Genomic DNA, 11922 nt, shown 5'->3' on the forward strand with positions numbered 1-11922 from the left:
AACCAGTAGAAGCCCCGCAAAATGCGGTCTCTACGTTTCTCCACCCACCGGAAGCCAAAAAAAAGTGGCTTATTCCGGCTCCTCCTTGTCACTTTCCATCCTTGTCCCCGGTGGCAGCGGAGGGGCGGAGGAGGACAGGGGCGGCGGACGGAGCCGGGCCGGCAGGGTGGCGCCGTGGCGGCGGAGGGGCGGAGGAGGACCGGGGCGGCAGACGGAGCCGGGCCGGCAGGGCGACGTTGTGGCGGCGGAGGGGTGGAGGAGGACCGGGGCGGCGGAGGAGGGCCACGCGGTCGGGTGCGGATAAGGTCGGGAGGGAGGAGCGGATGGATAAGGAGAGAGGAGGGGAAAAGAAAAGAAGGGGAGAAGGAAAGAGAAAGAAAAAGAAAAGAAAAATGAGGAGAGAAAAAAGAAAAGGAGAAGAGAAAAATATAAGGGTATTTTGGACATTTGACACATTCTTCCCAATCTAAAAAGCTAGGAGAAGTCATTTTGCCAAACGTTTTCCTTCAAAATAAGCTAGAGCCTGAAAAAGCTGCTTTTCCAGATAAGCTAGAGCCAAAGTTGTTTTCTCACGAGCCAAAGCCGTGCCAAACGGGTCCTTACATCCTTGTGCCAGCCAATTAACCCGGCCGATTTGGCCATATCTCTCTCACACGGGTGACGAGCACTAGTAAACAGGAGCGTTACTTTTTTTTTCAGGTAAAAACTGGAGTATTACTTCGGTGCCAGCCAGTAGGAGAGGCATGGGAGGGCAAGCGGCGGACATTGGCTTGAGTAGGTCAGGTCTAGCCATCCAGGGTTGCGCCCTGCCATGGCCGAACGATTGCAGGAGGATGCATTCTTCCTGCCAGGAGAGATTGATCAACCACGCAATGCTCCTTTGAGTACAGATACTACCTGTATACGGTCAGCATGTATCACATTTCTTGCCTGTATGCTGTGTGCAATATCAGATAAGCTTCCAGCAATATTTGTTTCTTACAGGCTTGGTTCAAGTAAGTTGCTTTGTGTCTTTACAAGATTGCAGTGTTCCGTATGGACAAGAAATGCTAACATCAGCCGAAACCATTCGAAGCAGCAAAATCAATCAAATGCACACGCAGCATACAACAGTCATTGACTGGATTGTGCCAGAGTAAGATCGTAAGCTGAGAGTGTGCCGGACTGGTCAACGTCGAGCATGTCAAACTCCTCCAGGAAACAAGATACATCCTCTTGGTTGATCTTGCCCAGCTCTTTTAACTTGTAAAGCACGAATTCAGCAGCACTGTAAAAACAGATCAAGGTTCAGAAAATATTGATTGCTGGAAGACGGGTGAAAAAATGAGGTAACAAGTCATGCACTTACCCAACTTGCCCGTCGCCATCCAGATCAGCTGCCTCAAGGTCCATGGTTGTTATCCTCCTCTTGAGCACCCATTTGGCCAGCATTTTCTGCCGTCGCTCAGTGTAGAGCTCAGCAAGGTACAGGAAGAACTGAGCCAATATGATAGTACTGGCGATTATCTAAAATACCGCGAAAACACGCCCCAATTTGGACGAGAAGCTTTTATCCCCATAGCCCAAGGTGGTGATCGTGGCGCAGACGCAGTAGAAGGAATCCACAAGGCTCAGCTTCTCAACCTTCCACAGAAATACAGTTCCAACAACCATAACCATCGCAACAAGTAGAGCCACGCAGTAGAATTTGTACTTCATCCGATTTGTCTCCATTGCTCTCATCATCTTTGCATCACCACCCTTCATGTTCATGTGCAGTGCTTTGAAGAACAGCACCTTCTGTTTCTCAACAAGATAGTCCGCCGCTTTGCTGATGAGGAGAGCAATCATCGCCATGCCTGTGAAGACGAAAGCGCAAGCAAGCAGCTTTGTCGTGGCACTGTTTGGGACAAGATCCCCATAGCCAACCGAGGTCATCGTGACAATGACGAAGTACAGAGCATCAAGCACTCTATTAGTTGTCTTCCCAGATATCTGACCCGTGAAAAGGTAAAAGATGATGACACCCACTACCAGGTAGACAGAGGAGGAGGCCTACAAGTCTGAAGCTTGGCCGTATCTCCTTGAATAACTCCTTAGCATGAAGCAGAGAGCCACGTTCTGCGGGTTTTTGATCGGTGGGATCTTAGGGAGTTGACCTGCTTCTTCGAAACCATTTAGCTCCTCCAGATGGTTTCCTTTTCAGCACATTAGGAGGATCTTCTATCAAGGCTTGCTGAATGCTGTTGTCATCCATCAGCTTGGCCTGGATCTACTGCGATCGCGTGCAAGGGCCTGAAATTCAGATAACTGAGCGCATATTAACGGATATAATAATGTGTGTGTATATTTGCTATAATACACCTAAGAAACCAACGCACCCAACCAAACATGCGGTGCATATTTCCTAAGTTAATTTGTATCTTCCACCTACCACGTAAAATCACCTAGCATGCAAATCCTACCAGACTGCATACATACGTGGAATCTTTTGTTGGTTTGAGTCTTTAAAATAATTTTTTTCCTAAACCATAATCCCGATTGACAAACTAGATTCAATATGGATATATTTTTTATCGTTTAAGCGAGTTGCATATCAATGTAATACCGATCTATCACCGAGTTACAAGTAGTCATAACTTTGTGTAATATATGCATATGGTCACTATAATCACGTGAAGTTGCAATTCTGAATTGCAATCATACCTTGTTGCAACTAGAGTACCAACCGCGTTGCAACCGAGTAGTAACTAGCTGTATACAATTCTATTTAGTAGGAAGCGTATCTGGGTGCAATTAGAGTAGCAAATAGGCTGAAACTGAGTATTAAATAATTGCAACCATAAATAACAAGCGCTAAATAAGCTACAATCAAGTTGTAATTGGGTTCTTGCAACTCAAAGTACAACTTAATTGCAAATATATACTTAAAAAAACTTCATCAAATATAGCCTTCATGGATCTCGTTGTGTTAAGCATGTTTTTTCCAACAACATGCTTCAAATGGATCGAAAATCGTAACTGTGATTTAGTAGACATCGCATTTTACCATATTGAATCAAGAAAAGATTCCCTGCATACATGCTTTCTTTTGGGTGGGTTGAGCTCTAAGATGGCGTCATGTGGTTAGTTGTCTCTATTTAGTTTTGCATGCAGGAGCGTGGGCTTTCCTTACGTGTGAATTAGCTGACGCGCGGGATGTCCGGTGGGGGTCTGTGCATTTGCTGTACAGATGCATTTTAACCTCATCAAGTTACAGCTTAAATAAAATACATGAAATCGAGTTAGGATTGCTTCTGGGGTGAACCTGGAAGCCTTGGGATAGGATGGATTTCAACTATCGTAGCAAGGTTGGATAATAAAGAACACAGGAGGCGCACAGGCATTTCGCTGCAGCATTTCAAGCAAACAACAAGAAGAGATGGGTTGACTGGGGCAATTCAGGGAGCTTCAATATAATTATTTACCTTCTGGGAGAGTTCAGATCGGTGAACGGTGAGCTGAATCGGATCCCGCGGGCAACCGAAGATCTTCGCCCGCCTCTTCTAGCTCTCCCTCAGCACCTTCGCCATCTCCGGTTGTCTCGTCGGTCGCCTTTTGTCAAGTTGAGCTGGGGCGACAAGATCGACGCCGACGTGAGCTACGCGTGGTTGCCGTGTGCTATTTTATAAACTGATAGCCCGGCACGAGGGCGCGGAGCCGCGGGCCTTACTGCCGACCTGCATCGTTGGTTCTGGACCTCCGGATGTGATGGAGATGGGCTAGCGGAAGAGGAAGAAGCTGCTGGTCAAAAGATTTGGTTTTGGTTTTTTTTTTAACCGCAAGGGAGAAACGGACTGACTCGTGTCATACGCAGATAGAAACTGTCATCGCTGCAGGGAGTCCCTCGATCCCGATCTTGATGTTGATTCTTGCCTGGGTAGGGTCCTTTACCAGCTGCTACTGCTAGCATCGTCCTCCCGTAGCAAAAGCTATCGAGTACTGTACGTATATACTATAACCGTACAAGATATATATCTAAGCTAAAAGTTGTGTTACGCAATATCATATCATTGACGTGCATGTACGTATAAAACTGCATGCTGACTCGTCACCCAGAAGATGGCTGGCAATGAAAGAAAGGTTGTTGCCTTTTCTATTATCCCGTCCCGTTCTTTCCATCAGATATACGCATGCAGCCCTGGCGCGCCGACAGGATTGACGGGCGGGGCCAGGGCACGCAAAAGGATCGATCATGGTGTCACCCCGCCGTCCATGTGGCAGTGCACGGCCTCGGGGTGCGCGGCGAGGAGAGGTGAGAGGAGCGGGAGGTTGGCCGGCGTGGTGACGACGGTGAGGCGGAGGCCGCGCGCGGCGAGCAGGGCGGCGAAGTCGAGGAGCGGCAGCGTGTGGCCCTGCGCCGTGAAGGGGACGACGAGCACGTGCGGCGCTTGGATAGGTGTTGCGGCTGCCGTCTCCATGGCTGGGTGCGGTGTCGCCGGTTGGCCGCTGGTGAGCCTTGTAATGCGAGCGGGTCCTATTCTATCAATTCGCGGTTTGGTCGATTGAATAGGGAGTGGGCAGTTGGATCGCGTTGTCCGGCCCGATTGGAAGATGGGCCGAAAATATGATCCGTGACTCATCGGGCCCACCATCCAGCTCATCTCCATCCAACTACCGGCGTCCTCCGCTCGCCGTCGCCGTCGCCGTCTTCGCCTGCGGCTGCTTCGCGCTCGCCCAGTCGCCCCTCGACCGCGCTGAGCGAACGGCATGGAGCTGAGCAGAGGCATTATCTCAGCTCCACTCCCGCAGCCAACGCTGCGGACGGCGCCCGGCCCGCGCCTCGGCCGCCGGCTTCCCTTCGGAGCCTTCTCACCGCCGCAACCGCTTTCCGATGTGGTGCGTGTTTCCGTTCCGTTTGCTCGGTCCTCGTGGCCTTCGTACAAATACTACGGTGATGGGTTCAGCAACTCGGTTCTCCTTCGTCTTCTGCAGCGAGAGCATGGATGCTGCGTCAGCAGGGCGCTGCGGCCGCGGCAGGAGTGGGTGGAGGGCTGGGTCCGGAGCAACGACACGCTCGTCCGCAGCCTGCCCATCCTCGTCGGCGGCGCCTCCCTCATCGCTGTCCTCCTCAACCGTGCCGTCTCCGGAATTGCGGCCGTCGCCGACGCCTCCAGGTCTGCCCGCACTTGCAGTGCCATGAAATCGCTCGGTACCTCGCACCTGCGAACGCCCCGAATTGATGCGATTTGGGCACACTAATCGTTTGTTCCATACCCCTAGTTCGCAGTCGAGGGCCGACATATTGACCCTTGCTCTCTCCGTGACTGACATTCTTGCCGGCCTCGTTTGGTTGTCCATCCGGCCGAAATCCATTTCTCCGGTCAGAATTAAGATTTTGGACCACACATTCCCTATACTCTGAACCCATGCTTTAATTTGTTGATTGATTTCTCAATTCTGAATTTGACGATAGGTGGTTCCTCGAGGTGTCGAATGCAAACGAGTTGGTCCTGGTGTGTCAAGTTCTGCTCTTCATGAACTACTTTGGTAACTGCTCTACTGATACACGGAATTTCTTCTTATTTACAATTAAAAAGCAACAATGGTTCAGAGAGATCTTGAATCATGACCCAAAAATTCACCTGAGTCCTGAGGTGCCACTGCTAGGTGTCACCCATGTGCTAACAATAGCCCGTTGTCTGCCAGTTGATTTTGGACTTAGAACAACTGCATGCATCTTTTCAGTAGTAATTCTGAAAATCTCCCCTGATAATCAACTGCCCTTTGCATACATATTTTATAGTGAAAGCAATGCTTTTGGGTGATTGATGATCGTGTGGCACTCTGCCTAAGACCACACATTCGTCAGCTATAATTTTGTATACTAACTGAAAGATATTGGAGATAACGAAATCTGTGCTTGTTACCATTAATTAGCATTATCCCACTTGTATAAATCCACGACCTCCTATATGCAGTTATACAAAGGGTTTCAGTTGGTGAAGTTAGCTATTCCTTATTTTTCTTACAAATAGGACATGGGATTCCCTCACTACTGCAACTTGTTGCAAATCACTGGTTGTTGTGTATGGCGGTAATTGCATTCTTCAAATTGGGGTTGCTGCGGGATCTCCTGAAGATGGTAATGCACTTACTGTGGATACACAAAAGTTCATCCAAGGCTCTCTTTACAAAAGTGCCATGGAATCCAAGAAGCGTGAGTATCTCTTATTTTACTTCGAAGGTTTTTCCATTTGTTTTCAGAAATTTCACCAGAGTCTTCCGGCAGAATCTTATCTGGCAAACCTTGCTTTGTATCCTGGAAGGTCTGAGTTGCCCTTCTTGCCTGCTAACACACAGGTGCTGATTCACTTTATTCTAGAGATGATGTTACATAGAAGCATATATTCGAGCAATGATACACTTTGTTTTATGAATTGGAGTGTATAAAGGGCCTTCTTTTCATGTCCAGAAGCTGAAACCAAAATTCAGATGAAGGGATTATCTGAAATTTCTGGACCAAAACTTTTATTAACACGTTTTCTGTTCTATAGGCACTAATATTACAACCAATTGGTGATAAGGGAATTGCAGTTGTTGGTGGCGATACTATAAGAGGGTTCACTAGTATTGATCAGGTATGTCATTCTTTTCAATTGTGAATTTGTGATAGCAGCTTTTAGGATTTCTGTGTGAAGTGCTGTAGTTCCTGTTTTTGACCCTGAAACAAACCCCCTGCAGTATTGTTTGTAGCAGTGTATTCTGAAATGTTGGCAGTTGCATTCTTTAAATAGATTACTAGAGTACTGTTTGATTAAATGGAGAAACAAATGTTCTGCTTTTGTGCGAGAATTGGAAGCTGTACTAGCTGTAGAGTGCATTTTCTTGTAAAAGTTCAGCTTACCATTGGAGGGTGACCCATCATCTACTTGTCCTTCCCTGCAGGCATGGATTGCAATGATGGCAGACAAGTTGGATGCCACACTGTCGAAGTCTTATAACCCTTAAGTACTGGGCAGATTATTGGATGTTTGGTTCACCATCGCCTGTCTCCTGCAAGTGAGGACATCGTCCTTGTCTGACGTGATAATTCATCAAGCATACATGTGGACGGCTGGACGCTGATAGCCTGAACCAGAGCCCCTATAGTCAAAGCTCCAAATAGTGCATGTGCAGGTAGTGGGGAATTGGTGAAACTAACCTGTTACAGTTGGGTCTGGCCATCAGGTTTATCATTGTTTGGTCACAACACTGGGACTGCTTTCTGAAGAATTGATGGTTAGTTCAGGTCTCAATGTCTGACAAAACATAGCCACATAACTAATGGCTTTACGTGTGTTTGCATATATTCATTCCTTTTGAGTACACGCAAAGCAAGACGGCTAATGACATAATGTGTTGTTTTTTTTGCGTGTGTTTGCAATTTTCATTCATTCCTTTTCTTAGTATAATCACAGCAGCAAATAATGGCTAAAAGAGAACACGGTAGTGAAGCGGCGGATTTGTGATCCGTAGAGTGAGGCGGCGGTGGTTCGTAGTCTGTAGAGCACCCGAACCCTGTGCCAAAGGAAACACGATGCACTTCAATAACATGAGCACTGTCTCGACGTAATTTGTGATTAATTGAGCCAAATCCTTCCCATTTTCACCTGGGAGAACTCAAACTGAAACGCGAGGCAACTGATAGCATACGGATCCGTGAAAACAAAATTCGGCACTGCTAGCGCCCGAACGTCTGATGGAAAATTTTCTATCGGACAGTCCGTTGCAACATCAAAACAAAACATTTGCAACATCGAAAATTTATAGTTGCAATATTAAAAAATATGCGAAAAAAATAACCACATCATTCGACTCTGGAATAGAAAATTCCCACCGCAACATGAACATTATATTTCATGCAACATTCATTATGAAACATGCATGCAACATTCACTATGAAACATGTATAAACAATAGTTGCAACATCGATACTTAACTATTGCAACGTACTTCAAGCCATCCGATTTTTTAAAGATTCTGAATACCAGTTCTGTAGCATTACCGAACAAAATTTTCTAATGACAACCATATTTGGCAAACCACATGCCCGACTGCGTCAGTCTAATCGAAGAATCAAATGCCCCCTCTAAGCAACCAGGCGATTAGCACACACCGCACGAGAACAGCAACGGATCGTGAGATCGGAGAAACGGACACTATTTCCTCGTACATGGGTACCAGTACTACGAGTCCACCCTCTCCAAAATTGGTTTCGCCGAGCTCTGACCAAACTGTTCCTCTCCAAACAGCTCATGATCACAGCGTTCTTCGCCTACAGTTCACTATCAACGACCTTTCAGCATCAATCTGTAACCAGAAGACCTCAGCATCTGGCACGAAATTCCTCATTCAACCACTGACACCTGTGCCTAGTTCACATGCTTCTTACTCTTTCTTTTCTTCTTTTGCTGATCCCCATCGGCATGTTCTTTCTTTGGTTCCGCATCCTCAGTAGGCTGTGGTCTCTTCTTTGGAACTTCGAACTGGTTGGGCTGGGAACTGTATACCATCTTCCGGACGTAGAAGTTCACCACATCTCCATTGTCACGCTTCATCAGCACATGCTTTTGAAGTCGCCCACCAGAGTCCTGCATGTTTCCAGTCATGTAAAAAAATGCAGATGGTTAATGGCCCACTGATGATGAAACCCATAAGATGGCAGTAAACCCGTACAATCACTGACGTGCACCTCATCCATTCAAATTTTGAATTGAAATGATTAGGTGGTCATGTCTTCATATGTACCTTAGTCATTTGGCCATCCAGTGCTTCAAAAGCTTTCTCTACCTCATCTATCTCATTGAACAAAATACATGTAGAATAAAATTCACCTCGAATCCTTGAATCAATCTGGAAAGGAAAAGTGTTAGTAATAATGCATATGGGTACATGTTAGGTGAACAAGTAGCAACACTTTGAGAAAAAACCTTGTCATCAATACTGGGGTTCCCAGAGAAAACTTTGCACAGTTCTTGACAAGGCAGGTGCACCGGTATTCTATGAGCAAGCAACTTCAACGAATCAGACTCAGTTATTACCTAAGAAAGCATCACAAGAAGTCAGGTGGCATCATCAATAGTGATGGTGAGATTTAAGAATTTTTCTTCCTATTTTTGGCACTTACACCGCTTACGGCCACTTCAATGGGATCATTAAATCCATGCTTAAGCTTTGCGAGAACTAGATTCATTGCAGCTTCTGCGTCCTTTAAGCAATTATGTGGTTCGCCTTCTTCTCGAACAGAATACCCCAAAACAGACTAGAAGGATAAATAATAAAAAGGTTACATACCATGAAGTATCTTTGAAAAATAAGCCCGTTAAAAACAAAAGGTTGACCATAGAAAGAAAAATACACTGCATAGACAAGCCGCAAGCCCCCTATTATGAATAATGGTTTAAGTGGCACTACTTGACAAAAAACATTCTTCTGAAGCAGAAAGGTAGATAAGAAGTCGATGTTATGCTGTCACTGACAATACCTTGCACAAACTGTTTAAGGAAGCTGATGCAGTAGTAGGTAAATTGGCATACTTAAAGATGTAGGCTGTATCAATAACTTGAGAGCAATCAATCTTTAAGGCTGCAAAAGAGAAAAACATGGTAGAAATTGAATTAACTGCTACTGAGCAACAAAAAATGAAGCATGTTCAAATAAACACAAAGGACACATCAAATAGTTCCATCAAATAGATCAGAAACGAAATAAATCACACCTTACCACATAAATCTCTATATAAGCTGTGGCCAATCAAAATCTTTCCTTTGGACAAGATCCTCTTCAGCGATTTCTAGAGAAGGAATATAGGCTCAATGAGACAAAAATCAAAGAAAACGCTTAAGAAGGTTAAAGACAGTATACCTGAACATCAACTAATGATGATGTGACTCCTTCTAGATCCTTCTTAGATACACCGGTGATGTGTGTTCTATAGTCAGTAATAGCTTTAGAAGGATTTACAAGTGTGTCCAGCTTCACCTGGAAAAGAAAATGGAGAGATTAGTGACTTCAAAACAAAGAAGGAACGCTCTGGCATGATTCAAAACCAAGAACATCCCAAGGGAATATGAATTATGCAAGTTAGAAACTTTACAAATTCAGCTAACTTTTACAGCATAGTGACAAGCTTTGTTAAAGTACTATGTTGTGAAACAGCAAAATTCAAATAATTAATGCCCCAGATAAGTCTGTGTATATTAACAAGCTTCTTATAGAAAATAGCTACTACCTCCAGATTGTTGTCTACAACACATACTCGGACCACAGCCTCAGTGCCATCATGGCAAAGGACCATCTCACAGTCAATTGCCAACATAGCACTTGAGCTCACCAAACTTGAGACATCTCCTATCCGCAACACTTTCCATCCCTGCAAATACCAGTAATAGCTGGTTATGGAGAAGTTTGAAATTTCTTCAACTACCGGACAAGCAATGTGAAAGCATAATGATTCATACAATATGGAGATGGGACTATAAATTGGTCTTCTGTTTTAGAATATTGACTAGCAAAAGCATGCCAGACAACTTGCAACCGCAGTCATCGTTTTAACAATCATGAAGATATTGGACACTATTTAAGAGTTCGGCACAAAATCATAATTAAGCTATAACAAGGAAGATCACCAAGGAAAAGTGCAAAATCAACAAAGGGTTTGATTCTTATTTGCAGAATAGCATAAGCACAGTAAAACTGGTACCTCTTGGTATGATGGGAAGCAATAATTTTTCCTGTACTCTGGGTGCTCTGCCGTCAGTTGAACAAGTTTCTGCATTGTGCATGTACATCAATACAAGAGCTGATCAGTTGATGTTAGATACCCACAGTGCAGGTTCTATTTTTATCTAACCCAGAAAATCCAAAATCATGGCCTAGTGTGCACATTACCTGCTCGGGAGAAACCTGGTCAGGAAAATCGTTCATATGCTGCTGCACATCACTTCTTTCCTTTTGACGCTTAACCAATTTGCCGAAGTACTGGAACCAAAAGGATGCGAGCTTCAAATTCTCAACGGCAGGACCAGGGTTCTTAAAGGCTACTAGATGCTAGTGAAATCAAACATACTGAACTGAATAGAAAAGAGGGATGACCTTTTGGAAATCCTTGGAGAAGGTTTGCAGGAAGGCGAGCAGCACATCCCTCGAGCGCTTCCTGGGGTCGCTTACTGAAGCGCCAAACTTCCTGTCGTTCCGAGCCAAGAAATCCTTCCACGCCCCATCGGAGCCTTTCAACCCGTTCTTCTGAGTGAACCTCACGACCTCAACGAGCACCTAGCATGGAGGCAAGTCAATCGAGCGGTAAGCAGAGTAAGGAAATTTGTCCGGTTTGGGATGGTGTTGCTAGAGATGGTCGTACCTCTTTCTCGGCGGCGGCGAGCCGCTTGGCCATCGGACGACCGCACAGGAACCAAAAGCAGTGGCTGGTTCGGGGGGAGAGGAAGGACGAGGGAGTATCGGCACTCAGCGGGTGGTTGCTACGGGCGGCGGTCGCGTGTTCGCGGAGGCGGCGGCGGCGGCGCGGTCGGGGTTTGGCGGCGGCACGGGGAAAACGGCCGCGAAAAAACCCTTCTTCGCGGCAGCGTAGCGCATATCTTAACCAGGCTGGGCCTAGTAACTTGAAGGCCCAGTATGGCCCAAGTAGATATGTGGGCTTAATCCATAGAGGGCCATCCAAGCTTCTAAACATGGGATGCCGCATCTACTCGAGAACACTCGAGAGGCCAATGATCTTTGGGCTGGATCAGTACACATTTCAGGTGACTTATACCGGCCCAGTCAAATTAGGGTATCTATCCTAATCTCTCTTTCTTATTTTTTTGTGAAGGGTGTTAATGTAATCTTTATCGCGGGTGATCCTGTACGAGTTGAGTTGACGTTTTCCAGCTGGCTTTCTTTCCCGTGACGACGCTTCACAGCTCT

The 11922-nt window shown here is 45.8% G+C and overlaps 2 protein-coding genes and 1 pseudogene across 2 annotated transcripts; 1 reads left to right on the forward strand and 2 right to left on the reverse strand.

The window, feature by feature from the left end:
- Positions 1 to 467: 467 nt before the first annotated feature.
- Positions 468 to 3642, reverse strand: LOC117863140 (two pore potassium channel a-like; annotated as a pseudogene).
- A 920-nt stretch (positions 3643 to 4562) lies between these two features.
- Positions 4563 to 7366, forward strand: LOC117864191 (protein COFACTOR ASSEMBLY OF COMPLEX C SUBUNIT B CCB4, chloroplastic). The gene is made up of 8 exons (XM_034748214.2): positions 4563 to 4857; positions 4954 to 5135; positions 5242 to 5341; positions 5435 to 5508; positions 5997 to 6178; positions 6251 to 6321; positions 6516 to 6599; positions 6907 to 7366. The coding sequence occupies exons 1-8, from the start codon at positions 4729 to 4731 to the stop codon at positions 6967 to 6969; spliced, it is 885 nt and encodes a 294-aa protein (XP_034604105.1). The 5' UTR covers positions 4563 to 4728; the 3' UTR covers positions 6970 to 7366.
- Positions 7367 to 7910: 544 nt separating this feature from the next.
- Positions 7911 to 11561, reverse strand: LOC117864190 (small RNA degrading nuclease 1). The gene is made up of 12 exons (XM_034748213.2): positions 11360 to 11561; positions 11095 to 11274; positions 10891 to 10980; positions 10703 to 10771; positions 10232 to 10372; positions 9865 to 9981; positions 9724 to 9793; positions 9485 to 9585; positions 9128 to 9262; positions 8931 to 9041; positions 8749 to 8853; positions 7911 to 8591 (listed from the first exon to the last, which is right to left on the reverse strand). The coding sequence occupies exons 1-12, from the start codon at positions 11390 to 11392 to the stop codon at positions 8373 to 8375; spliced, it is 1371 nt and encodes a 456-aa protein (XP_034604104.1). The 5' UTR covers positions 11393 to 11561; the 3' UTR covers positions 7911 to 8372.
- Positions 11562 to 11922: the final 361 nt, after the last annotated feature.

The sequence above is a fragment of the Setaria viridis genome, chromosome 7 (assembly GCF_005286985.2).
Source record: "Setaria viridis chromosome 7, Setaria_viridis_v4.0, whole genome shotgun sequence".
In the NCBI taxonomy this organism is placed as follows: domain Eukaryota; kingdom Viridiplantae; phylum Streptophyta; class Magnoliopsida; order Poales; family Poaceae; genus Setaria; species Setaria viridis.